This window comes from Dermochelys coriacea, chromosome 21 (genome assembly GCF_009764565.3).
Source record: "Dermochelys coriacea isolate rDerCor1 chromosome 21, rDerCor1.pri.v4, whole genome shotgun sequence".
In the NCBI taxonomy this organism is placed as follows: Eukaryota; Metazoa; Chordata; order Testudines; family Dermochelyidae; genus Dermochelys; species Dermochelys coriacea.
In genome coordinates this window covers 17,420,839-17,448,078 of record NC_050088.1, presented here as the reverse complement: position 1 = coordinate 17,448,078, position 27,240 = coordinate 17,420,839, and the positions used below count along the sequence as shown (strand labels likewise).

Sequence of the window (27,240 nt, the reverse complement as noted above, 5' to 3'; positions counted from 1 at the left end):
AACGTGGATGTCTGTGCATTTTGCCTCCTGAATCAAAGGCATGCGTGTGCATGCTTCAGTGATGTAAGACCCCCCCACATGCAGCTCATAAAACATGAGCTTCTCTCCACCCCCCACACACAAACAGGCCTCACTAGGGGAGACAGCCAGCCCCACATCGGGCGCATCCTATATGCCCCCCACCTTCCGTGTGCACACACATTTTCACCCCCAAGAGGTTCTCTTCTCTGGATCTCCCACCCCTGCTCCCTCAAACAGTCTTTTAGCTCCGTTTCCACCATGTGCCCCCCCATCTCTACGCTGCTGTTTACTGACACCCGGCCTTGCAAACTCATCAACAAGAATGAGCATCCCGGACACTAAATCCACTCGCCGTTCACCAGTGGGATCAAGCAAGATACAGATTTGAACAATGAGCCGGTGCCAGGGAAGGAGGCACCATTGCCAGGCTGCACTAGCCCTTGGTGACTCTGCGCCCATGACAGAATCAGCCTTTGGCTTCCTTCCCAGGCTGCCCGCTCAGGGGGGCTGGCAGGCGAGCGAGGCTGGTCTCCGCAGCGGGTGGCAGAGGTGCCAGGGCCCAGGGCGATGACCTTCCTGGGAGCACAGGCCCAGAGGCAGCTCTCACCTTGATGATATGAGCGAAGTACTTCCCCGAGACCTGATTGTCCGTCTTGATGAAGATCTCACGCAGGATGGACTCCCCGATGGGGTTGTACTTGGTGTTGAACTTGTCAAAGCGGTGGAAGGTGTTACGGTCCTGCCGTCGGGCAGAGGGACAAATCAGTGCACAGGCAGCCATGTGAGGAGCCCAGTGACCCCACTCCCCCTCCTTGGCTCCCACCAGAGCAAGTCTGCAGAGACCCATCCTCTTAGTGCCTGTCCCATGGCAGGGGCAAGCATCCCCTGCCTCCAGTGCCTTCTCCCCCCAAGGGGCCCCGGCTGCCCAGGTCTCACAGAGGATCCATTATTCAGCTCAGCAAAGGCCACAGGGCTGAAGCAGCCCCTTGCCTCAGCTGCAGGACATCCCAAGGGCAACATACCGCATGGACATCTAGCGTGTCCACGCTGAGGTCGTAGGCCGTGAGGTTCATGGTCTCGAAGACCTCCTTCAGGGTCTGCTCCTTGCCCTTCTCCACGTGCACGATCTCGTCCAGGTGCTTCTTCATGGTGCGCTTGATGAAGCGCAGCAGGTGCTTCTGGTTCATACAGGACGAGGCGTGGATGTGCGTGTCCACCTGCGTGTGGGGAGGGACACGTGACTGAGGCCTCCCATCAGCATGGGCCGGGAGCAGGAGCCCTTGACCCCTAGGTTGGAAGCCAAGCCAAGGTCAGCAGGACCGGAAAGCTGTCTCTGCCCGGTGGGTCTCAGTCCCAGTGGGGAGGTGCTCATGGCCCCTGCGCAGCAGAGAGGACTGGCACTCATGGAGGCTGATGCAGGCGGTCCCTGCATCCTGGCAGTGCTGCTGCCCCAGCCCGGGGGACAGAGGACCTCCCTCCCAAGGGCGGTCAGTCCAGCGAGGAATTTGCTTGGCTACATGGGATGATGTCTCAGGGCAGATGAGGCCGGGGTGGGTTCCGGCCCTGATGGTACCTTGCGGATGTTGTAGAAGTCCCGGTGGGGAACCTTCTTCTGAGCCGCCAGCTCCTTCATCTCGTTGAGCAGGACGTGCATCTGGAACTTGGAGCTCAGGTACTGCAGCCGCCGGTAGCAGAAGGATTTTCTAGACAAGGGAACAGGTGACGGATCTGGGGTCTCTGTTCACAAGCCCCTGGGCCTAAACCCCCTTCACTGCAGGGCAGTGGTTGCCTAGTGGGCCCTGGGTTCGATCCCTGGCTCTGCCACTCTGTGGCCTTGGTGTTAACAACTGCAACTCTCGGGCTGGAGTCTGAAGAGGGGGCATCCTGTACCACCTGCAGCCTGAGGCTGGACTGGTCCCGTTCACACACGAGGCGGCCCTCAGTCCAGCTCTGTAGCTGTAACGGTGCAACAGCCAGCCTAACACAGGGGCCAGGTAGCCTCATGGGTTGGAGCAGTTGCCTAAGCCATGCAGCCCTAGGGGAGCGGGCAGGAAAGGAAGCTGCTCTGCTTACATGGGGCCATTGATGATCAGCGCCAACAAGACGTTCATGTCGGCGATGAACTCCTGCAGGTCGGGGTACGGCAGGTCCAGCTCCGTGCTCCTGCGGGAGGAGATAGCACAGGGCCGGTCACACTGACATGTCAAGCACAGTCATGGGGACAGGGAAAGGGAACAGCCAGGGCAGGGAACCCAGCTGGCATGTGGGAGACCCAAGGTCAAGTCCCTGCTCCAGGAACTATTTACAAGGTGGCCAAGCTCCAGAGGAGAGGCAGAGAAAGCCCCACCCAAAGTACCCCATAGCCCTGTGGCTAGGGCACTGCCCTGCCATTCAGATCTTTCCCAAGGGCAGAGGAGTTAATCCAGTACCCTGGCCTCATTCACACGGATTGTTTCCAACTGCTGCCCCAAACCCTCAAGCCATTTCAAGTGGCAGTGTTATTTGTCACCTTCCCTCCCAGCTCCCATTGGGTAGCATTGCCAGAGGCTGTTAAGCAGTGGCTACACCCACCCCAGAGGTGGCTACCTATAGATGCTAAGTGAAGTGACAGTTCATAGGGCCCCCTGGGATCTTTCGATGCAATGTCATAAAAAACCTCCCATGAATAATAATATTCCTCCCGGGAGAGGCAGTGCAGCTCAGTGCTTAGAGCCCAGGCTGGGACCAGGGATTGGGCTCTGTCCCTGGTTCTGTGTGTGATCTGAAGAAAGCCAGCCAGCCAGGCTTGCAGAAGTGGGGCGAATGAGAGGAAGAAACCCCAAAGGAATGGCAAGGGAAGGCCACCCTGCTGGCCCCAGGCAGGCACCTGGTATCCAGACACGAAAGGGGCGTTGCATGTGCCATGCAATGTGGTGCCCAGGAGAGCCTGTGTGGGGCGGGATTGGGCCCCACGGGCAGGGCTCCATTCCACGTGCCCCAGAGAGGCTGCCTCTCCAGCACAGACCTGGCTCCTTTCAGACCCGCCAGCTCTTGCTTCTCACCGTGCCGGGCACCCGGGTTACACCTGGCCCCGGACGCCCTCCCACCTGCGCTTCCCCCTCCCTCACCTGTCCATGACATCCCGCTTGGTGTAGACATGGATCACGCTGCCGACCATCCCGAGGCCGAAGCCCAGGTCAGGCGGCATGGCCTCGGGGAAGCAGGTCTCGTAGGGGTGCTGGGCTGTGAATGGGGGGTGCACAGGAGCATCTGCAAAGAGGAGGAGCAGCAGCGCAGGGAGCGTTCATACTGGGTTGGGGTCTGGACAGCCCCTAGCGCTAGCCTGGGACCAGGTCCCTCGTGGCACCCCAGGGCAAGGCACCGGAATCTTCGGCAAAGGCGGGGGGAGCCTGAGAGCAGGGCTCCCTAGTCCAGATACGTCTCTCGCCTGCTCAGTGCCGCCCCCTCCCCCCCAGGACTCCCTCCATCTTGCAATCCAGACTTTTGTCCCTTCCCCCCACCAGGGACCCTCCTCCCTCAGGGCCTTCCCATCTGACCCCCCCCACTTTGAATTAACAGGGGCAGGGGGAGCATGACAAGGATGCAAGTGCCAGCAGGTGGGGAAGGGGTGGGTCGCCCAGTGAGCTGAGAGATGTTGGCTGGGAAGGGGTGCAGAACTTAAGGCTGGGAAAGCCCAGCTAGCTCAACCCCCCCATTCCTGGGCAGGATTGCTCCAAGGGATGAGGCTTCTTCCCTTCCCCCCATCCCCCAGGAGTCCATTCTGCAGACCAGTGGACCTCCCTCATGGGAACTGATCCACAGAGCCCTGCTCAGTTCCCCACCGGCCCACCCTCTCCCAGCCATCCATCACGCTCCCACCCTGGGGCACCTCGGGGTTTACCCTGCCGCTCGTTGCTCCCCTGCCCCCCGCAGCCCTGGCCTCACCTGCAGCCACGGGGGTCTCCGGGATCTCCTCGTAGACCCGGGTCTCCAGCGGTTTCCCAGAGAGCTCCTCCAGGAAGCGGGCGGTGGTCTTGCAGAAGCTCTGCAGGGAGAGCCCCATGTACTTCTCCCGGATGAACAGTGCCTTCACCACGCTCTTGGCTGCATCCAGCAAGTCTGTGAAGGGCACCTGGAGGGTGAACAAGAGACACGGGCTCTAACCAGGGGTCAGGCCCACGGCTTGGAACCAGCCTGGGCAGGTTTCCATGGATGAACATGCTACATTCTCCACACTGAGGTCTGGGAGGATCCATCCTATGGGGCATGCTGGAAGATGTGAATGCCAGTGCTTTAAGGGGTTAGAATAGGGCCCATGGGGAGGAGGGAAAATCTTGCTCACATGTAAAGGGTTAAAAAATGATCAGCAGGTTTGGGATCTGGAAGCAGGATTTCTTCAATAATATCCTGCAGCTGCAAGTTCCGCAGGATAATAATACACGGTGGATTTAAAATAATAATAGTTTTAACATAGTAAGAGTTTCATCCTTTTTAAATGTTACCTTTTAATTTCACTGCTCTCTCTCTCTCTCTCTCACACACACACACACACACACACACACACACACACACGTCCTTGTCAAGGATTTAAGAGCTACCAGACCCAGCTGGTCACCTCTTCATATCCTATCTTAGGGTTTTCCTCGGCCACCCTAGATAGAAGCCATCACTCTCCCTATTGTAGGAGCCGTGCTGGGATACGGTGCCTCACCCTGCCTGGGTCCCTTCCTTGGATGCTGGTGCCGAGCCAGCCCAGGAGGATGTACAGGGGGCTATGGCCTGAAGATGAACTCTCTGCTATGGGCCTCAGCCAAGGAGAGGGGAGGGGGCTAAGGATCTCCCAGAGGGGGGATTTGGGGACAGAGAGAAGAGAGGGTGTGTCCCCACATCCCAGCTCCAATCACCATCTACCCCTCTCCTATAGCAGGGAAGCCTGCTGGAGGCGTAAGACCAAAGCCTGCCTGGCCCAGGAGACATCCGTCCCAGCTCTAGGCCAGCAGTAAATGGGAGACACACATGCAGGGGGGGCTCTCCTCTCCCCCAAGAAGCCTCTCCACTCCTCGTGTCAGTGCAGCCTCCTGGGCACACACGCCCACTCCGTCTCTGCTGCACGTGAGCTACATCCTCTGGAGCGTGTAACACACCCACGCAGAGGGAAACGCTACCACCACATCTACCGATGGCTGAGGACCATCTGGACAAGCACCAGGAATCTTGTGAATGAGCAGGAAGGCACGTGGCTGAGGCTGCAACGGCGACGCTGCCTTGGCAGTTTAACATCCCCATCGTGGATGTGTGTGCAAATGAGTGATCTCCCACCCAGGGAGCATACACGTTATAGACACGCTGCTGGGCGATCTCCTACGCAGGGAGCGTGCACGTTACAGACATGCTGCCGGGCGATCTCCCACGCAGGGAGCGTACACGTTACGGACACGCTGCCGGGCGCCGGGCGATCTCCCATGCAGGGAACGTACACATTACAGACATGCTGCCGGGCAGGTGGGTGATCTCCCACGCAGGGAGCATACATGTTATAGACACGCTGCCGGGTGCCGTGCGACCTCCCACGCAGAGGCTATATACGTTATAGATGTGCTAGGAGATGTTCTGTCCCCTGGGGCTTTGCAGACTCTCCCCGGATGCTCTAACTTCCTATCTGCTGTCCTTTTCAGCTCGCTGACCATGTTTTCTGCCTGGTACGTTCAGAGGCAGATCAAGCCCACAGCCAACAAGCCAAAGGTGATGGGAGATAAGGAATTAGAGGATCAGGAAGAGAAACAGGAACCATGCAGCACTGGAGGATGCTGTGTAGCAGAGGGATTGTACTGGCTGCACATATCGTAGTACATTGCTCTTTTCTACTCATGCATCATAACGTGCTTTACCAGCATCAGTACGTTTAGCCTCGCAGGGGAGGAGAGGAAAAACGGCTAGAGAAAGGCCAAGGCAATAGGTCCACTAACCATTTCACTTCCTGGAGCGTACCACTGCAAAGTCTCTTAGGGTCCATCTACACAGTAAGCGCCAAGTCTCAGAGCTCAGGTTTACAGGCTCGAGTCCACGGGGCTCACGCTACAGTGCTAAAACTAGCTGTGTAGACATTTGGGCTGGCACTCAGGCTCTGAAACCCACCCTCCTCCCTAAGCTTCAGAGCCAAAATCTCTACACAGCTGCTTTAGGGCCATAGCGTGAGCCCAGCGAACCCTGCCAACCAGGGCTCTGACTCGCTGACATGGGCTGTTGCTTGCCATGTAAACGCACCCTAAGACAACAGGGTTGCACGGCATGGTGAGCTCCTGATGACATGAGAGTTCCCATCACTGCTCACACCACGGGAGCAGAATTACTAGCGTGCACACATGCCTGTGCACGCACACGCACAGGATCGAATCCAAAACTCACGGAAATTAAAGGCTCCCGGGTCCAGATCCTCAAAGATATTTAGGCATCTGATTCCCATCAGGGAGTTACCCTAAATGCCTCTGCGGATCTGGGCCCTCCTGACTCCAGTGGGTGTTAGAACAGGCTCACAGTGGGCTGGGTTTCTAGAGACATTGTCCAGATGGAAATCATGGGCCAGATCCTGAGCTGGTGGTCAGTCAGTGGAGCGACAACAATTTCCGCCAGCAGAGAAGCTGGCCCCTTGTATTTTAAAACTTTCTCTTGCTCCTAAAAATACTTTATAGAGGATTCAAGCGTCACCTGCTTACTTACATTTGCAATCAGATTTCTCTTTGCATTTCCCTCCCTAGATAGTCAGGTTTGCTCTCTGATCCTCAGGGGTCGTAGGCAGGTTCTCTGTCCTGCCTGCACAAATAACCCCTGACTTTTTAAATACAGGAACACATCCAATCTAGAGCAGGTTTGGTAAAAGCCATTACAGTGGGAGCCAGGTCCCTTTCCGCAATACTAACGGGCTAATAAAGGAGCAATGGATTCTCCCAGCCATGTGACGAAAGCAGCTGGCACTGTACAGGTCAGAATTCCTTAGCCAAATCACATTGCTGCCCAGTGATATGCCGTGGAAGGGAAGACGCTCGGACGATGGGTCCCCATTGCTATTTCAGCAAGGAGAACTGTGCTGGGAACTACTTTTAGATGTCACCTTGATCCAGTGGGTAAGGAGACAGGGAGAGAGAAGAATGGGTCACATCCTCAACTGATGTAAACTAGCATCACTCCGTGGATTCCAATGGGACTGTGTCAATTTACTCCAGCTGGGGATTGGTGGCCCCTGAGTGGGGTTCAAGAGGCTCCCACGAGGATCTCACTGGAACCTGATGGTTCTGGAGAGGGGAAGGCCAGCCCCTGGCTTGGGTACTCAGGGGCAGGTGTGCTGCCCATCACCCAAGACGAGGGGATTTGGGGACAGATGCTGTGGCCCAGTCCTCGAGACCAGATGCAGCGAGGTGCCCGGTAACACGGGCAGAGGTGTCTCAGGACACGTCCATACCACAAGTGAAGGTGTCACTGCGGCATGGGCTGGCATACCAGCACTGCCTGTGCCTGCTGGATTAGAGCGAACAGTGCAGCGAGGACGTGGTGGTGTGGGCTAGCCGCCCATACAAGCCCACCAGAGACTTGGGGGATGTACTTGGGTTGCTGGCCCGTGTCAGGGTCTGTGCTTTCGGATCTTCACTGTTATTGTTACCTGCGTTAGATCACAGGTATGGTCAGACCTTCGCCTGCAGCACAGATATACCTCAGAGAGGGGGGAGGGACTAGCAGGCTCAGGGAGACCAGAGAATGCAACACAGGGTACCAGTTCCAATCCCACCCCAAGCCCCATTAGCCAGCCAATGCCTGTGACAAGGAGCCTTTCCCCTCTAGGGGGCACTGGCTCTGATCCAGCCCCAAGTCAGAGGGGAGTGGCTGGCTCCTGGGGTCTTTGAGAGAGAGGAAGGGTAACCCAAGTAACCCTTAGTTCCCACTCCCCCCAGGCAGCTGCTTGTGCCAGGCAAACTCACCCCACATGTCTCTTCCCCGGAGATGGTGACCCTCTGGAACTCCCGCTCCAGCAGCACATCCCGCTCCTTGGGGAGATGATCCACCAGGTCCTCGTTCTGCTCCTTGTAGAGCCTGGGGGAGGGAGGGGGGAAAAGATGGGTCAGGGGGCAACGGTGGGTGTCTGGCCCTGGCCACGCCACTGCTCCCCATCACTTCCACACAGGCCTGTGGAGCTATCCAGAGACAGACACACGGCACATGGGGACGTGCAACGTGGGGACAGCTGGGAGTAAGCGCAGGGCAGGGGGAGCTCCCCTGGGATCTCAGCAGCCACACAGCAGCAATGGTGCGCCGGTAACCCGATTCACAGCTCAGCCGCTCTGTGCGCCAGGGGGTGGCACTCAGCTGAAGAGAGAAGCCAATCCCCAGATGGGTGCCATCTCCTGGGCAGCAGCCTGTAGCGAAGATGGCACTCAAGAGGGTCGCATTCACCGGGCATCAGGACTCAGCTTGGCTGCTGGAGGTTGGGTTCCTGGAAACCTGGCTCTGGACTGAGCCCCCTGCCCCGGGCAGCTCAGTCCAGGAACACAAGAGCAACGAGGGGGACATAAACAAACCGCAACAGAGACAAGAGGCAGCATTGGCAGCATCCGCAGCATCTGGAAGCAAAAGCAGGTGGGAAGGGAGCTCAGAGTGAGGGCGAGTGCCCGGCGGGACGAGCGATCCAGCCAGCACCAGCTCTCCAGCCTGGCCTTCATGAGGCGGGCACCTTCCCCAAAGGGCACAGGAGCAAAACCCATCCCACTGCACCAGCGGGCCCGGCTGCTGCTAGAGCTATGGAATCACCAGTTTCCATCACAGGGATGCCAGGTCTGCCTGCCTTCCCCACCCTAGAGAGAGTGCCCTCCTTAGCCACTGCCCAGAGGTGACACCCCACTCTTCCCTCTTCTCCTCCAGAAGGGGAAGCCAGCTCACACCTCTTCTCCCCTAGCTGGGCCCCTTCGTCCCCACCCTAGAGGAAGCGCCCTGCTTGGCTACTGCCCAGAGGGGATACCCCGCTCTTCCCTCTTCTCCTCCAGAAGGGGAAGCCAGCTCACACCTCCTCTCTCCTAGCTGGGCCCCTTATTCCCCAACCTAGAGAGAGAGCCCTGTTTAGCAGCTCCCCAGAAGGATATGCATAGCCCCTTCCATTCCCCCACCCACGCCGAGCTACCTGCAGAGCCCCCAGAACACACCATCACTCAGGAATGGGAGGGGGTGCAGGAAAGTCCCCAAGTTGGCCCCTTTGGCACCAGCTAAGCAGTTACTGCAGGAGGGACCAGAGCGCCCAGAGCTCATTTGTCATATCCCACACCATCCTGGTGGGTCCCCTAGAGAATGCTGCTCCCCAGCCGGGCTGGAATCGGGTGGAGCCCCAGCCCTAGGGCGCTCCCAGCTCACCCCAAGTCACTGGCAGAGGGGAAAAGCCAGACACTCACTGTAAGTCAGCAGCACTGTCAATTTTCAGGAAGTCCTGTTTGGCTCTGAGTAAAATGTCGGGTTCTAGTCTGAGGACAAACGGGAAGCAGAGGCAGAGCCAGGGGCAGGGGCGGACGGAGACAGACATTGAGGAGAGAGGAAGAAAGAAAACACGAGCGTTAATGCAGAAACCAACACCAGGCACCACAGATGCAACCAAGTGAAACTCACTGGGATGGGGAAGGGAACCTCAGAGTGAAGAGACCCAAGAGAGCCCGAGGTGCCTGGAGGACCAGAGAAGGACCAGGGCTAGGGGACCCAGGAGAGCCATAGCAAACCTAGAGCCCAGCCCCTCCTCCCCAAACTTGACCCAGCTCTGTTCTTTGGGGCGCTGGCAATCCTGAGGCCTGAGCGAGGTGGGAGAGACAGAGCCTGCTCTGCCTGATTGACGGGGTGAGGGCAGCATGTTCTGCTAACTCCCCAGCAGGGACCCCCAAGGAACCCCAGGATGCTTCCGGCTGCACAAACTCCAGGCAGGATGGGGCAGCCTGGCACTGCCAGCCCTGCACAAGCACCCGCTCCAGCCAGAGGCTCACCCTGCTCCTGGGCTGCCCATCCGCTGCCCTGCTGGCCTCCATGGCAGCAGACCTGGCCTGAAGACCAAGCAGGCGAGTCTAAGAACAATCCTGAGGGACCTGGGCGTGTGTGAGGGCTCCTGGCTGGGGTGCAGTGAGTTTCTCAGGCCTCTGACCAGCACAGCTCACAGCTGGCCCTGGAAGGACCTTCCCACTTTGTCTAGTCCCAGCTCCCTGGTGGAGCCGGTTAGCCCATTAATTCCATGATACTCCCTCTGCTCTGCCCCAAGCGGGGCCTAATGGGGTCAGGACCTAGAAAGACGGGGACAAAGAGGGGGAATTGCCTTACTTCACGTCCTGGCTGATCTGCCGCTCCAGCCGCTGGCGCCTCTCCTCCAACTGCTCAATGGGGCTGTCCTCGGGAAACTCGTAGGGGGCGCTGCGCATGTCGCTCTCCACCAGCGAGCGGGAGAACAGCTCCTGGGGGCAAAGCAGCACAGGACAAGCCATGAAGGGAGCTGCCAGTGCAGCCTTCAAATCATCCCCGCCCGGTGCATCGTGGTCGATCACTGGCGTGCAGCAGTGTGACGAATTCCTCCCATCCTCAGCTGGCGCAGGGAAGATGCCGGAGGCTTCCCAGGGGAAACCAGATTTCCCAGCAGCAGGGAAGTCATGCCCCAAGGCGTGAGAGGTGAGTCCACAAAAGGGGTGGAAAAGGAAATAAATGAGCAAGCAGAGATTGCCTGGCTCAGGGCAATGGGAACCAGCCACAGGAGAGTAGCTCAAAGCCAGGGAAGGCCAGCACTGACTGGTAGCCTCAGTGCAGGTGCCGGTGAATGAATGTCCATCTGTTGGAGGAAGGGCCACAGGTAGCATGGCCCATGCAGGGCCCTCCACCCCAAAAAGTGGCCTCTCTGGAGTGGGGAAGCAAGGAGGAAGCCACTAACTGCTGCTGTCCCTTCAGAGCCCAGAGCTGCCAATCCAGCGGGGGTCACAGGCTGGCACTAAACCTGCTCAGGACGCTTGTTCAAAGTGGAGAGGAGTTGGTGTGGTTTGCCTGGGAGGCTCAATACGGAGGGGACAGTGCTGGGGTAGGGCCTCTCAGCATTCCCCTCCTCTTCCCCCATGTGCTGCCTAACCAGCCCAGTTGCCTTCAGGATCCAGGCTCCTCACAGGATCTTTGATCCCTCTCAACTGGATGATGATAAATCTGCCCCCGGGGGTCAGGGTGTTACTGATCCCCACGGACGTGCCTCAGCGGATTCTTGGCCCAGCATTGGGACCTGGCCATGCGAGGGAACATGGTCAGCGATCAATGCCACGAGAGTGCTCGCATAGGGACACTTCTCCCCACTGAGAGAGGTGCCCTGAGCGGAGAGAAAAGCAGCTCCAGGCTGAGTGGGGCCTGCTCTGCAGGGACATTAGATGGATGGGATCTGAGTTACCCAGGAAAGAATTTTCTGTAGTATCTGGCTGGTGAATCTTGCCCATATGCTCAGGGTTTAGCTGATCGCCATGTTTGGGGTCGGGAAGGAATTTTCCTCCAGGGCAGATTGGAAGAGGCCCTGGAGGTTTTTCGCCTTCCTCTGTAGCATGGGGCACAGGTCACTTGAGGGAGGATTCTCTGCTCCTTGAAGTCTTTAAACCACGATTTGAGGACATCAATAGCTCAGACGTAAGTTAGGGGTTTGTTACAGGAGTGGGTGGGTGAGATTCTGTGGCCTGTGTTGTGCAGGAGGTCAGACTAGATGATCAGAATGGTCCCTTCTGACCTTAGTATCTGAATCTATTTCCCTGGTGCCCCAGAAATGCTTTCGGGCGGGGAGGTGCTGGGCTCTCCGAGACATATGGGGCCTCATCCAGAAAGGAGACGGGGAGATATTGGCTGGAGCGCTAGAGAGGCTCTTCCCTGAGCCCAGGCACACAGGCCCATCATTTCCGTTAAAGCGCAAGGTCTCCAAGGACACATCAAAGACCAGTGTAGCGTCCAAGCTGGAGCAATCCTCAGGCTGGCCAGCCAGGAGCCTGCAGGGCCGGAACTGCTGCCTTCCCCTGCTTCCTTACTGCTCTCTTCCCTGCAGGCACTGGCACCAGAGCCCCTCAGTCACAGGAGCAGCCACAGAGGCCAGCAGCCCCGCAGTTTGCAAATATCCCCCAGAGAGCCCCAGGTCTGATTCTCCTTCTAACCAGCCAGCTGACGTCTGCCTGCACTGGCTCCGCTCAGGAGGCGCGCCGTCTCGCGCTCCGCCACCATTTCCCAGAAGCCACTGGGGTCAAGGCGACTGTTTGGGCCGAGCCAGCATGGGGCGAGAGGGCTCCCTGATGTGCCCGAGGGGCTCGTACCAAACAGCCCTGACAGGAGACGGGCAGAAATGTCCCAACAGCTCGTGGCTGCTGAGGAGTCACCCATACTTCTGAAAACCTGATCCACCAGGCTGAGCCCTGGCAAACTCAATGCACTGAGACCCTGGGAGACAGAGGCTGATGGAAAGTGGGCTCCTGCTCATTCCACTGATTTGGGGACCCCTCCCTGGCTTTTCTTTAAGGGGACTGCAAATGGGAGCCAGTGGGATGGAAGGGAAGAGAAGGAACACAAAAAGATGATGAATGGAGGTGTATAGGGATGGATAGAGAGATAGGCCTGTAGAATAGGATGGAATGGATGGCTGGACCTGGAGAACAGGGTGGGAAGGCCTGGAGAATGGGATGGGATGGGGTGGGTGACAGAGGGTAGATGAATGGGTAAGTATGCATGGGATGGGATGGGTAAATAGATGAGGGGTTGCAGGAGATGAACAGGAAGGACTGACAGCTACCTCAGCGATTTCCTTGTACTTGCCATCCATGGAGGTGCGCAGGTCGACAGGGAAGTGCTTCAGGCAGTGCAGAGTCCCTGGCAGGGAGTGGGCAGACTGCAGCGCTCGAGGCCCCAGCCCACCATGGATCTCTGTGGAAACACAGTTCAGACCAGTCAGCCAGGGAAGGGAGAGTGTGGGCAGACGCCAGCCACACAAAGGGGAAGACTTTGGCCAGAGTTTAAAAAAAAAAAAAAAAAAAAAAAAGGGTGAGGTGGGGTGGAGGAAAAATACACTTAACAATGGGGGGGGGGGGGGGAAAGCACCAACCCTGGAGTTAGCACAGTGGAGATCAGCGAGGAGGGTCTCTGTGTCTGTAAAGCACCTGGCACAGCGGGGTCCCAGCCACGGCTCCTAAGTGCTACTGTAATAATAGATAACCGATAGTGCTACAACACTGCCAGGCTCCCTTAGATCCTTTGCCTGCTGTCACTGCAATCTATCGGTGTAAAGTAGTATTCCCTACCCATCATCGTGGCATCTGGGCACCTTCCACATCAAATCAACAGCACCAGCGAAGCCCCTAGCAGATGTCACGGAGTCTCTGGCATGCCTCCTTATTTTGGGGTAACAGCTCTGCTGGGGTAAGGATGGGATTTTATTTCTTTATTTCAGGGTTTGGTTTTGTTTCTTTGCTGGAGTGGATGGGGGAGGGGAGGAGGCATCTGGGTCAATAACAATGGTACTACCCTTCACTTCCTTAGCTTTTTCAGGCCTCAGTGCACTTCACAGCCACTCAGCGGGCAAGAAAGAGAGAGAGAGAGGGAAGTGTGATCCTCATTTTACAGCTCGGGAAACTGAGGCACAGAGTGACTTGCTCCAGATCATGGCAGCAAAGGAGAACCCAGGAGGCCTGATTCCTAGTCCCTCACTCTGACCTCCCTCATGAGGCAGCAATTCAGACATCTAAAGCATCCAGGCCGAGGTGTGTGAGTGAGCAACAAAGCACCCAGAAATATCTCAGCACATGCTGTCCCTGGTCCCATTGTCAGAGGAGCCGCTGTTTTTCCTAAAGCTGTTCCTTTCCCTCAGCAACAAACAGCAGGATGGTTCCAGGGCACTGGATAGCTCAGAGGACTGGCAGTTCAGCCACCATGGTAATAGAGGCTATATAAAAACCTAAAGGCAGAGGGGTAATAGGAGAAGGAGGCTCTCGCTGCTGGGCTGCTGCTCCAAATCCAGTCCAGCCTGGCAGGAATGGGACAAAGTTACCTTCTAATAGCTGGGTCAGTGGCCAGCATGAAATGGGTGGTGGGTCTTAGCCCAACCCCTGGGGAGAACAGACGCCCACAGCAATTAACCAGCACTAACCGGCCCCCACCTGACAACGGTCACTGACAGGCCGCAACAGCACTCAGCACCAGGATCCCAGCATCTATTTAACCTCACAGCCGCCTTGAGCTAGTTCAGCATCGCTCCTGTCTCACAGATGGTGAGCCCGAGCAAAGGCTGCTTCTCCAGTGCTCAATACAGGCCAGTGATTCCAGAGCCCAGCAGATGCCCGGTGTACTGAGTTCCCGTTAGGCCCAAGGTCACACAGGGACTCCGTGGCAGAGGCAGGAATAGAGCCTAGGACCAGACCACTGCCAAACCCACCAGATCATCTAACGTCTCCCAGAGAGGCCAGGAACTGAGCAGTGCACTGAGAGCGAAGTCTCCTCTCTTCCCTACAGCTGGTCCCACCAGGTCACAGTTTAGATGTCGTGGAGGACAAAGCTTGCCCTGTGCTGTCTGTTTTGGACCTTCAGGCTCCAGGGCTGTTGAGCTGGCACTGAGCTCACTGCAAGGGTCTCTGGAGAGAATGAGAGTGTAACAAGAACAACCTGGTCTCTGTTCTGCTACCCAGGACAGGCCCAGGGAGAGAACTCTCTCCTTTCTCAGCCCATCCGAATGAATATAAACCCTGCAGTCAGCTCCCACACCAGGGGAAAGCAGGCACCGAACCACAGACAAACCTGAGGGTCTGTTTTAATGGGTGAACTGGCTAAAACTCTCAGGCCTTGGGATTTCATGGGAACAGGAGTCACCTCCCTGTGTCCTGGGCTGAGATAGTGCAGCCACCTCTAGCTCCCACTCCACACGCAGAGAGGGAAGTGCAGAGGAAAGCTATAAACAGTTCCAGACAGGAAGGTTTTCCCACCCATCCCCCTACACCTAATCTACCGCACTGTGTTAATTAGCCAGGTGCACTGCTGCTAGGCAGTGGATGCCGAGCTCCATCGGCTAAGGGGCTGATCTCATGGATCAAACTCTAAATTCCTTGAACATGAAGGTGCCAAATGTCAGGCATGCAGCACAGGGAGAAGGAAGGGATAATACTAGTGCAGCAGCAGCCAGGTGCTGGCTTCCTCACACCACTGCTGCCACTTGGAATCACATGCCCACCTGCAAAAGGCCGAAGGACCATCACACAACAGAGTGGGAAAAACAGCACAGTCTCCCCAAGGAAAGGAATGGGAACCCCATCGCCTGAAACTGTCCCGAGCCCTGCTGGAGAGACTGTCCCAGGTTCCCCTCATGGAGCCTCCTCTTTCTTTCCAGTCTCTCACTAGAGGGGCAGACACAGCCTGGCCTCTGTCAGGGAGAGAAGTGTATTACTTCTTTTCCACCCTCCCCTGAGACCCTCCTGACTGCTGAGGCAGTTCTGTTATTCTCCCTGTGGCCAGTGAGGTGTAGGTGGGGGGAGCAGGGGAAATGGGAGACAGCTACTGTTCTACTCTACCCAGCCCTCAGCTGATCCACTCCAGTACCTACCTGCCTCTGCTCAGAGCTTCCCCAAACAGCAGCACAAAATGGCCCTGATTCTCCCCCTGCATAGGACTCTGAAGGGCAGCCATGGAACTGACCAACATCTTGTTAATTTCACTCTGCGGCTGGTAGGCAAAGTTCTGAGCAGGGGCAGAGAAGCTGGAACTGTCGGCCTCTGTCCGTGCATCCACGTTCCACTCAAGGGGGATTCGTTCCATAGCTAGAACACACTATACATACACACACTATAAATGAAAGCTTAAATTCTACAGAAGTTGGTTTCTCCTCCAAGCTCTCTGGGGAAACTCCTACTCGCTGCTGAGGCGCGGATTAATTTGATCTGCATTGCTGCTGGGGAGCGACTGAAAGGATGTTTAACTGCTAAACAGAGAAGATGGATGGGAGGGAGTTAAGAAAAAAAGTCAGCACAATATGCAGAAGTGTGCAAGGAGAGATGCTGCCACTGGGAAGAGATTCCCTCCCCGCCCCACCCCTGTCATAGAATCACAGAATATCAGGATTGGAAGGAATCTCAGGAGGTCATCTAGTCCAACCCCCTGCTCAAAGCAGGACCAATCCCCAATTTTTGGCCCAGATCCCTAAGTGGCCCCCTCAAGGATTGAACTCACAACCCTGGGTTTAGCAGGCCAATGCTCAAACCACTGAGCTATCCCTCCCCTGCAAACAGAGGAATCCACACCTAGAGCAGGGGGTGCTGTGTCCCAAGGGCAACATCTTTCAAATAAGAAATGAAGCTGAAACCCTGGTTGCCTGGAGCTCCATTGTCCTTCCCCCCTTCTCAGTTTCAACTCTTCTTCATTTCCTGTCCTCAGCGGCTGTGACACATTGCCCTGCACTGTGAAACAGCTGCTGTGAGCCACCCAACAGGTGGCTGCACTGCAGTGGCGTGGGGGGCACAATTCTCGTTTATACTGTGTGTCAAGTGCTGTGGGGTCCTTGGAGACAGAAGGTGCTGCTACTAGCATGCAGTAGCCAGCGTCCCCCTTGGCTACTGGCTCAGTGCGTCTCGCTCCTAAGCCAGGGACACTTCCTACCCCTCTTAACTATCCAGTGGGTTTTGAAACCACTGCACTGATTTAGCAGGTCTGGGTGGCGAGAGGAGGACCGGTTTAATCCCTTTGAAGTTACTCAGCTTCTGAGATCACCGTTCTGGATATAAGTCAGGGCTCATCAGGAAACTAGGCTCTCTCATGCCAAAAGGCTGAGCCCTTAGACCCATTAACCCCTTTGCGTCTGGACTCTGCTTCATAGACAGATTATTGCTCAATGGGGGTGTATTTGTGCATGGGGCAGCCCTGGAGATGCCCATTTTGGGCTGCTGAAAGGGTTAAATCAGACCTCCAACCCTGAGTGCTCCCTGGGCTTTAGCTGAATGCTGGCCGGGATGGGTGAGCGGTGTTTGCAAAGGACCCCACTGGAGTTCTCCTTTCAGGCCCCATGGCCAAGCCCTGGCAGTGGCTGAAAGGAAAAGCTCCTTTTCCAGCTGTCAATGGCTTCATGTGTCTCCTAATGGTCTCCATGCACAGCGCACGCCATCAATTCATTCGGTGAACCAGTTGGTGCTGAGCAGCCACAGTGGGGCCAGCCCCAAGGACAGGGCTTGGCTAATCCAAGCCAACGAGGGCCAGGCTCTCCTGACTCCTGGCAACCCCTGGCTCTGCCCCCCAGGGCAATGACACGTGGACAGTGCCTGCACTGGGTTGCGAGCGCCCACTTGGGAAGCCCAGCGAGAGCAACTGTGTTGTTAGCTAATGAGTGTGCCACTGGGCCAGGTAGGGGCTGCAGAGAGCCTCCAGGCAAGGGTCTGCAGATCCACTGGACTCCTTCAAACCACCACCATCAGTCTTTGGGGATCCCAAATCCTAGTGCAGCCGCCTCGCCTGGGAGGCCCTGCAGTGTAGCAGCAGAGCCTCAGCTGTGTCAGCAGACCAAACTCCTTCCCCCCCACCCCTGCTCCAAACACACCTGAATACTCCTGCACTGCTCCCCCAGCCAGTCCTGCCCTATGCAGCTGCATCTCCCCACCCACGCTCCCCTCTCCCAGCCTCCATCTTGGCAGGGGTGGGGTGGCGAGAGAAGCTGCCTTCGCTGAGCGCCCCCAGGGTCCTTCAGCCCTCACGGCTGCGGGGCGCAGGCCACCCCCAGCACAGACCTACTCCACACAAGAAGCTCCTGGCTTCCAGCAGCCAATGCAGCTGGGTCTGTCGGCTGTTGCTCCACCCCCACCCCTTGGGAAGGATGGGCTGCCCCCACCACCCTCCAAAAATAATTGTCCAGCTCCAGAACCTGGTACCACCTATGCAATGACACTGAACAGAGCCTCTCCCCCACCATGGGACTTGCTGCCCCTGCAAATACCATATTCCTAGATTTCGGCCCCCCACCCGCGCCCCTTTGCCAATATTGCTGGCTCTGCTAGAAGGGCTTCCTCCCCAGCATCCACAGCACAGTGCCCCAGCAGGGCTTCATCTCCCATCCCTCCTCACACCTGGTACCCCCCAAAACCTGCAGGCTCCTCTGCTCAGACACAACTCAGAGCTGCGACATCAGGGCCTCTCTGAGCCACTGCTTCCCAACAGAGCATCCCATTGCCTCCTACCTGAGCACGGCTCACGGGGGACAGCCCCCGGGGGGGCCGATCCAGCGCGGCTGCAGCAATCGCGGACCCCGGGGGGAGCCTTCCGAAGACAAGGGGTGATGGGCTGGACACGGCTCCGGCCACGGCTGCAGCCGGGGTTTCACAGCCTCCTCCGTGCAGCTGCAATCCCACAGGATTCCAGCTCTGAAGCCGGCTTGGGCTGTACCAAACGTAGCCACGCGCCGGGGGGCGAGACCAGAAATATTTCAGCCCCGTACAATAGGCAGACAAAGCCCTGAGACATTGTCTCCCAAGGCGGCGGAAGCACTGGGTTGCGAACTGGGAACAGAGCCAGCACGCGTGGCCCGGCTCACCTACGAGGCAGCATCAATACCCAAGGAGCCCTCCTGCCAGCGCCAAGGTTGCTGCCCTGAGCCACAGCGCCAGCTCAGCCCATCCATCTCCAGCCTGGCAGCACCCAGCACTGGAGCATCTGGCTCAGCCTGTGCAGCTCTGTGTCCCAGCTTGGCCCAGGCTACCCAGCTGGGAGGGCTGGGCCAGGCCTGGCCTGGGGCACAAGAACATGTGCCCCAGCGCAGGCTCACATGCCGGCCCGAGCATCCCTCTTCCAGTGGTGGGCATGCAACTCACAGAACGACCTGACCCCCAAACCCTATCCTGTAGCCAGAGCAAAGAGCCAGGAGTCCCGACTCCCAGCCCCTTTGCTCTGATGCACTAGACCCCACTCCTCTCCCAGGAGTCCTGGTTCCCAGCCTGCCCCACTCTAACCACTAGACTCCACTTCCCTCCTGGGGCTGGAATCGAACCCAGGAGTCCTGACTCCCATCCTCCCTGCTCTGACCATTAGACCCTCCTCCCTGCCCAGAGCTGGGAACAGAACCAAGGAGTCCTGGCTCCCAGCCCCGACCCCACTCTCACCATTTCCTCCCAAGTCAGAACCAGGCAAAGTCTGACCTCACTGCTTCCCCTAGCCCCCGGGGGCTTGGAGTTACTGAGGGAGGCAGTGGACAAGCCAAGGGCAGGGCTAGGGCTAGGAGAGGAGATTAAGTCTCACTCTGGTTGTATGGTTTAATGCTCTCCCTGTAGGGCTGAGGCCCAGTAGCTGAAGGGGGTGGGGGCTACTGCTGGGTGAGGCTGGCTACTAGGGCTGGCTCTTGGTGCTGCAGCCACCTACCAATGAAACACTCACACTGACCTAGAAGGAGCAGCTGCTTCCTCCCTCCCTGCGGAGGGAATGGACGTGCCCAGCCCGCACTTCGCTCTGTCCCCGAGATGGAAAGCTACAGAAGAGCTAGCGACAGACCTTTTATTACATAGCTCCCTGCTCACCAGCAGCCGGGCTAGGCTCCAGCCTAGGGCGGCATCTTCGCTTCCGGATGGCGAGAGGGAGGCCTCAGGGGTGCCCCGATGACACAACACTCCACCACTGCCTGCCCCCAACATCTGGCAACAGCTCCTAAACCCGGCTGGACACCTCCCCCAATCTGTTACAGCCAGGGAAGAATGGAGGCTCAGCTCCGGGGGCAGGGGATGCTGAGCACCTGGACTTCAACTGATGGGAGTCTCAGGTGCTCAGCATTTGGCTCTAATTTAGCATTTTTTGGTCCAAGCAGGGGGCAGGGATCGCATGATCCACCCAATATCTAGGGTAAGGAAATATCAGGACAGTTTCATCCCTTTGCTCTCTGCACCCGGAGTGGGCTCTGAACACCCTAGATCAGGCTGCGCTTGGCCTCGGGCCCTGCCTTTAGATTTGTCCCTCAAAACAGCAGGGAGGGGAGGCAGCCAGGGCTGGGAGAGCAACAGCCCCGTGGTGAGGGAGGCGGGGCAGCCATGCCAAGATACTGCCCTCAAGTCAGGAGGTGCCAATGCTTCCCAACAGAGCATCCCATCGCCTCCTACCTGAGCACGGCTCACGGGGGACAGCCCCCAGGGGGGCCGATCAGGTGCGGCTGCAGCAAGCACCCCAGGCAATGACATGATCAAAATCACATCATCATTTTGTGCAAAAAGATGCTATTAAAATAATGCACTGCCCTTCTCTTATCTACTGCAAGGCTCTCACACGGCTTCATAAACATTCATTCATTGCAGCCCTCACTGGGAGGTAGGCAAGTCATTGAACACATGGGAAAACTGAGGTACACATGTCAGAGAGAATGGGCAGCCCTGAGGAAGCACCAGTTGGGACTGCCCCAGGCTCAGCACCTATGAGGCGAGATTATTGCCTCACATCCTGGCAAACAAGTCTGGCCATCGGCACTGGGATGCAAGAAATAAGTCACAGACTGGAGATCCCTCTCCCCACCCTGGACCCTGGCAGCCACGCCCCAGCTCCAGCCATGGCTTCACAGAACAAAACACAGGTCTGGGGCGACCCTGGTAGCTGGAAGCAGGTGGCAGCCACTGCTAACACAGCTCCCCCGATGCATTTGGGGTGCCCAATAAAGGGCCCAGGACACCATAAAGGACCCAGGTGTTCCAGGGAGTGAGCACCTGAGTTGCAGGTGTTCAGCTTTTGTGACAATCGGGCCCCTTTCCAGTGATTCCAGTTGGGCTCCCAGCTCCTGAGGCCCTCCGGACCCAGCACCGGCGTTTGGAGCCCTGGCTGGGACCACATTGCTGCAATTGTGGCCTCAGCTCCGCTCCCAGATGGCTGGTTTATCTCCATGCAGGGATTAACGACAACAGCTTCTGTCCCCGGAGATGGAACAGGCTGGCACTGAGAAGCAGCCTGACTGGAGCCTAGCCATGGGGCTGCAGTGCACCACCAGCAAAGGGGCGCACCACAAATCCTACGCCTCTCTGCTGCACCTGGAGCCCTCGGTTGCCAGCTCTCTCACTCCAGCCTATATAGGCTGAAACTCTGCTCCCATTCTGATCCTTTTTTCAGAGTAGCAGCCGTGTTAGTCTGTATTTGCAAAAAGAAAAAGGAGTACTTGTGGCACCTTAGAGACTAACAAATTTATTAGAGCATAAGCTTTCGTGAGCTACAGCTCACTTCATCGGATGCATTTGGTGGAAAAAACAGAGGAGAGATTTTAGCGTCCTCAAGCCAAGCCTGTCTCCTTATGAGAGTCACCTTGGGGCACTCTCCAAGCCCTCCTTTCCAGGAGGGTTCCCCCGATGGGAGATGCCCACTCTCCCTCCCCAACCCAGTGCCCCTGGGCTATTCCCCTCTTCCTCTTTCAGCAGATTCTTTCGCTGGCCTCTGGGCCCAGCTGGCAGGGTTCCCAGCTCAGGAGCAGCTACTTGCAGCATACACAAATCCACCCCTGCAAAGAGCGTGAGGAAGGAGCCCCGTTATGCAACCTGGCTGCAACCTCCTGCTGCAGCCCCTTGCACAAGGTCAGGTTCCTCAAATGCTGCTCTGCAGCACTCCGGCTCAGGGAGGGCTGTGCAGACAGTCAGAATTATCCCCTTCCTGCCTCCTATCCTGCTACAGCTGATGCTGTGCTAGCAACAGCCAGGAAGGCTCTATGTATATTTTGCCTGTCTACAGGGTCTCACAGCCCTTTCCAAAGAAGAGCCAGTGAAGCCATCCCCATGGTACAGATGGGGAAACTGAGGCCCCAGAGGAGGGACGTGACTTGCTCAACTTACTCAACATCCCAGTGAGTCAGTGGCAGAGCCAGGGGCATTCCCAACTCCCAATCCTGTGCTCGGGCCACCCCAGCTGGTATCAGCCATCAAAGGGAAGAGGGTTTGCATATAACCACATGGAGCGTCTGGCCTCCCCTGTTCCAGAAGGAAAGTCTCCGGGTCCTTGCAGAGGCCTTAGCTTTGGAGATGTCTCATAGCCATGCACAGATCAAGTTTCAGCCAGGCTGCTAGATCCTGAAGCTACAGGCTGGAGTAAGGGGGGTGGGGTGTCATGTGGTGGAAGGGCCCCCAGAGATCTCTCCATCAGAAGGTGGGGCACAGAAGGAAGAGAGGCTAGGCTGGAATTCCCATAATTTTTGACTGTGCAAGGTGGGAACATTGAAGGGTGGGATGGAGATTTCCATTTAGATGCCAATGTTTGAAAACTGATCCCAGAGACTGAATCCTGCCTTGCCTCAGATAAGGGCTGGGGGTGGGCAGCTGTGAACCATTTTAGCTGTCACAGCCAGGGGGGAGAATATCCAACAATCCCCCCAATCCTAAAAGAACTAAAATCTAGTCCCCTTCCAGGTGCTGTCAGCCATTGCCCCTAACACCTTTGATTTGTAACAGTCCAAATCCTACACAGCTAATTACCCCTCCCCTTCCTATTCCATCCCACTGGGTGGCTAGGCCATAGGAGACTATCCTGGAGCAGGGAAGCCTGAGGGGTCTTTTCCAGCCCTAGAGTCAGTGGAAAATCACTGGCCACGTAAATGGCTGCAAGCGGAACTAAAGTGTGATTATTAAACTTTCACTGCCCACTTTACAAACAAACCAGGACCTGACCCCAGGTCTTAATGTTCCGTCTCCCTTTGGCAGCCTTGCAAGTAGCATTGGCATAAACTCTTTTTTTTCGTTTTCCAATTGTTTTCTTCCTCGATGATATCATCACTGGGAGGTAGGCAAGTTACTGAACACATGGAGAAACTGAGGCAAAGATGAGTGACTCACCCAGTCACACCGCAAGCCAATGACAGAGCCAGGAGTCCTGGATTCCAGTTCCTTGTTACTAACAATGGGGTTGCACTGCCTAAGTAGCTACTAACATGTCCTCCTGCCAGGGAGAAAAATCTTCTAACACAGAAATGTAGCAATAGGCCAATCAAGTCAACAGGCTTATTGTACCAGAGCAAGTTCACCACAGGCCTTTCAGTACGGTCCCCTTGCACCGTGTGTGTAGGGTGTGGGATTCCCCCACAGGCTGATCTGGGATAGCCTGAAGTGCCTGTGAGGGGTTTATGCGACACTTTAAAGCATCTCTGCAGCATTCAGGTATCACAGGATTCGACTAGACCACACCCTATCCACTAGTAGTCACAAGACCATCCACCCAATTATTCCCACTTCCCTTGTGCCATCATTTACATCAGTGCAACATAAGTGTGAATCAGAACAGTAATGTTCTACACCCAGTGTCTGCATGAGCTTTAGAGCGACAGAGAATCAGGTCCCTGGGTTCAACTCCTGGCACTGCTCCAAACTACCCGTGTGTCCTAGGATGAATCGCTTCCCCGTGCCTCAGTTTCCCTACCAGGTAAACAAGGGGACAGTACTACTTGCCTACTATTTGCATAGTGCTTTGAGAGCTGCGGGTGAGAAGTGGATAAGTGCTAAGCGTTCTTATGACTACAGGGTCCAAGTCCCAGAAACCCCAGGACGTCTTCTTGTGGGGGCTTCCCATCAGCACCTTTAACCCAAGCTGGCGAGCAGATAGCTGTGATATTAGCATGCTCCTGCTCTCGGGAGCCCACGCTTGCTAGAGCGCTGGCAGCATCTGATTAACAGTTCCTGGAATAATTACCATTAGCGGGGTTTGCTCACTGAGAATGCAGCAAAGAATTCTCTACTAATCCAGGGTGTGTCAGTAACCAATGGCCTTAACCCTTCATAAAATGCCCTAGAATCCTAGAATCTCAGGGTTGGAAGGGACCTCAGGAGGTCATCTAGTCCAACCCCCTGCTCAAAGCAGGGCCAATCCCCAACTAAGGCCTAAGGCATTGGACACCTCGAAGGGCAGTCATTGTCCTAGGGCAAAAGCTGGCATCTCTGACCAGTAGGTAGCAGTGCAGCTCCTGGCCCCCCTCATGCACTCCCTGCTGCATATCACCCCCTCTCACCCACCCCGCTTCAGATCTCATGCTGCGAAGCAGCAATGACAGTGAAGGGAGGGGAGGTGGAGGGAATCTGGCAAGGAGCAATGCTTGCCAGAGACTGTACTATGGCAGGAGAGGATGTCTCCCCCCCCACCCCACCCCCCACTGTTCCTCAGATATGCTTGTTAACTGCTGGAATTAGCCTACCTTGCTTGTCACCATGAAAGGTTTTCCTCCTTCCCCCCCCCTGCTGCTGGTGATGGCTCATCTTAAGTGATCACTAGCTCACGAAAGCTTATGCTCTAATAAATTTGTTAGTCTCTAAGGTGCCACAAGTACTCCTTTTCTCCTTACAGTGTGTATGATAAAACCCACTGTTTCATGTTCTCTGTGTGTATATAAATCTACCCTCTGTTTTTTCCACCAAATGCATCCGATGAAGTGAGCTGTAGCTCACGAAAGCTTATGCTTAAATTTGTTAGTCTCTAAGGTGCCACAAGTACTCCTTTTCTTTTTATGGCAGGAGAGTGGCAGGGAAGGGATCTCAGGGGAGCACAGGGAGGAAGCAGGAGAAGGAGAGGCTCAACTTGGAGCTGGGGGAGGGTCAGATTTAGGGTTCTGAAGGGTGAATTGGCACCGAGAAACCTGTGATTAAGAACAACCAGAAATGTGGGGCTCAAGCCCACCATCTGCTCAGCAGAAACCAGCAGATTCCTTGGCCCGGCTCAAACCCACACTTCCCCAGGCTGGGGTAGGCATAGGGGCAGAGTTTAGGCAGCAGGTGACACAGCTCTGCTGCTGCATCCTCGGGGAGCAGGGGCCACGGATCCACACAATGCACGGGAACAGATAGCACCTAGGCACTGACTCTCCAGGAACCTGCCAGCAAATATCAAATAGGTGCCCCAAAGACCTGGGTGAGCCATCAGCCATCACCCCATCTCCTCAGTTACCCTGGAGCTCATGTGACTTCTGCCCAAGCCCAGCATCCCTGGGCTGCAGGTCTCAGCTTCACACCGAGGTGTAGCCAAGCTGGAATCCCCTCTAAGGGTGTGTCTACACTGCAATTAGACACCCGCAGCTGGCCTGTGCCAGCTGACTCTTGACTCGCAGGGCTCAGACTAACAGGCTGTTTAACTGTAGTGTAGACACAGGACCACTTCACAGGGTCCTAGAGCCCGGACTCCAGCCCACCTGAACATCTACAGCCCCACAAGCCCGAGTCAGCTGCCTGTCTGCAGGATGCCTCCCACAGCCCAGGGGACTCGCAGAAACCACCTCAGCTGTCTGCATGAGGCAAAGTGTGTCCTTGGCAGTAGGTTCTCAGCAGCACGAGCTTCCTCACAGCAGTGCCCTGTCCATACCAGCTCTGAGTCCCGGAACCAGCTGCATCAGAGATATGCTGATTTCACCACCTTCCTCACACCCTAGAGGGATGATACAACCAGTGACTCTTCCTCTGCTGAAATCCTGTCTGCCTTGACCTCCTCTAGTCAGCCTCTCCACTTCCTTGGCCCAGGCGGCTCTGCCTTGTGGGAGCCATGCAGGTTCTGTAACTTGACTTCCCCATGTGAAGGAGCGCACAGCGGGGAATGCAGTGACGTGCCTCACCAAGCGCTGTCGGGCTGGGGCCTGCCAGGCATGTTACTAAGGAGGTTGCTACCCATTTCAGGAATTATAATTACAGGCAAGAAAAACAAGGTATTGATCCACATGCAGAATTACACACATCTCTATCCCCATGTGTTCAGGGCAATCAGCACATACACACACAGTTTAGCATCAGGGTGTCCATCTGACACAGTCATATGAATACACACTCCCCCAAATACATAGCATGCTGATCAGTGTCAGCTGGGCTGTATGGTAACAGATGATAAATAGGTTTCAGAGTAGCAGCCCTGTTACTCTGTATTCGCAAAAAAAAAAAAAAAAAGAAGAAGAACAGGAGTACTTGTGGCACCTTACAGACTAACAAATTTATTTGAGCATAAGCTTTCATGAGCTACAGCTCACTTCATCGGATGCATTGATATACACACACAGAGAACATGAAACAATGGGTTTATCATACACACTGTAAGGAGAGTGATCACTTAAGATGAGCTATTACCAGCAGGAATGGTGGGGGGAGGGAGGAAAACCTTTTGTGGTGATAATCAAGGTGGGCCATTTCCAGCAGTTAACAAGAACGTCTGAGGAACAGTACGGGGTGGGGTGGGGAGAGAAATAACGTGGGGAAATAGCTTTACTTTATTAATGACCCATCCACTCCCAGTCTCTATTCAAGCCTAAGTTAATTGTATCCAGTTTGCAAATTAATTCCAATTCAGCAGTCTCTCCTTGGAGTCTGTTTTCAAAGTTTTTTTGTTGAAGGATAGCCACTCTCAGGTCTGTAATCGAGTGACCGGAGAGATTGAAGTGTTCTCCGACTGGTTTTTGAAATGTTATAATTGTTGATGTCTGATTTGTGTCCATTCATTCTTTTACGTAGAGACTGTCCAGTTTGGCCAATGTACATGGCAGAGGGGCATTGCTGGCACATGATGGCATATATCACATTGGTAGATGCGCAGGTGAACGAGCCTCTGATAGTGTGGCTGATGTGATTAGGCCCTATGATGGTGTCCCCTGAATAGATATGTGGACAGAGTTGGCAACGGGCTTTGTTGCAAGGATAGGTTCCTGGGTTAGTAGTTCTGTTGTGTGGTTGCTGGTGAGTATTTGCTTCAGGATGGGGGGCTGTCTGTAAGCAAGGACTGGCCTGTTTCCCAAAATCTGTGAGAGTGATGGGTCGTCCTTCAGGATAGGTTGTAGATCCTTGATGATGCGTTGGAGAGGTTTTAGATGGGGGCTGAAGGTGATGGCTAGTGGCGTTCTGTTATTTTCTTTGTTGGGCCTGTCCTGTAGTAGGTGACTTCTGGGTACTCTTCTGGCTCTGTCAATCTGTTTCTTCACTTCAGCAGGTGGGTATTGTAGTTGTAAGAATGCACGATAGAGATCTTGTAGGTGTTTGTCTCTGTCTGAGGGGTTGGAGCAAATGCGGTTATATCGTAGAGCTTGGCTGTAGACAATGGATCGAGTGGTATGATCTGGATGAAAGCTAGAGGCATGTAGGTAGGAATAGCGGTCAGTAGGTTTCCGATATAGGGTGGTGTTTATGTGACCATCGCTTATTAGCACCATAGTGTCCAGGAAGTGGATCTCTTGTGTGGACTGGTCCAGGCTGAGGTTGACAGTGGGATGGAAATTGTTGAAATCATGGTGGAATTCCTCAAGAGCTTCTTTTCTATGGG

At 55.8% G+C, this 27,240-nt stretch overlaps 1 protein-coding gene across 4 annotated transcripts in view; it reads right to left on the bottom strand.

Annotated features, from left to right (window-relative positions):
- The window catches only part of AMPD2 (adenosine monophosphate deaminase 2), a 41,817-nt gene that overhangs the window by 9,305 nt on the left and 5,272 nt on the right, over positions 1-27,240 (bottom strand). Inside the window, exons 1-11 of one of the 4 annotated variants that reach the window (XM_043500366.1) lie at positions 25,223-25,243; positions 12,800-12,930; positions 10,333-10,463; positions 9,429-9,497; positions 7,971-8,082; positions 3,946-4,132; positions 3,129-3,270; positions 2,095-2,184; positions 1,595-1,724; positions 1,044-1,238; positions 629-760 (exon numbers count right to left, since the gene is read on the bottom strand). In XM_043500366.1, coding sequence (XP_043356301.1) covers positions 629-760; positions 1,044-1,238; positions 1,595-1,724; positions 2,095-2,184; positions 3,129-3,270; positions 3,946-4,132; positions 7,971-8,082; positions 9,429-9,497; positions 10,333-10,463; positions 12,800-12,829 — 1,218 coding nt within the window. In that variant the 5' untranslated portion in view covers positions 12,830-12,930; positions 25,223-25,243. Of the gene's footprint in view, positions 1-628; positions 761-1,043; positions 1,239-1,594; positions 1,725-2,094; positions 2,185-3,128; positions 3,271-3,945; positions 4,133-7,970; positions 8,083-9,428; positions 9,498-10,332; positions 10,464-12,799; positions 12,931-18,206; positions 18,345-25,222; positions 25,244-27,240 lie in introns of those variants that run through there. The other 3 variants (XM_038380148.2, XM_038380142.2, XM_038380144.2) reach the window with 3 other exon arrangements.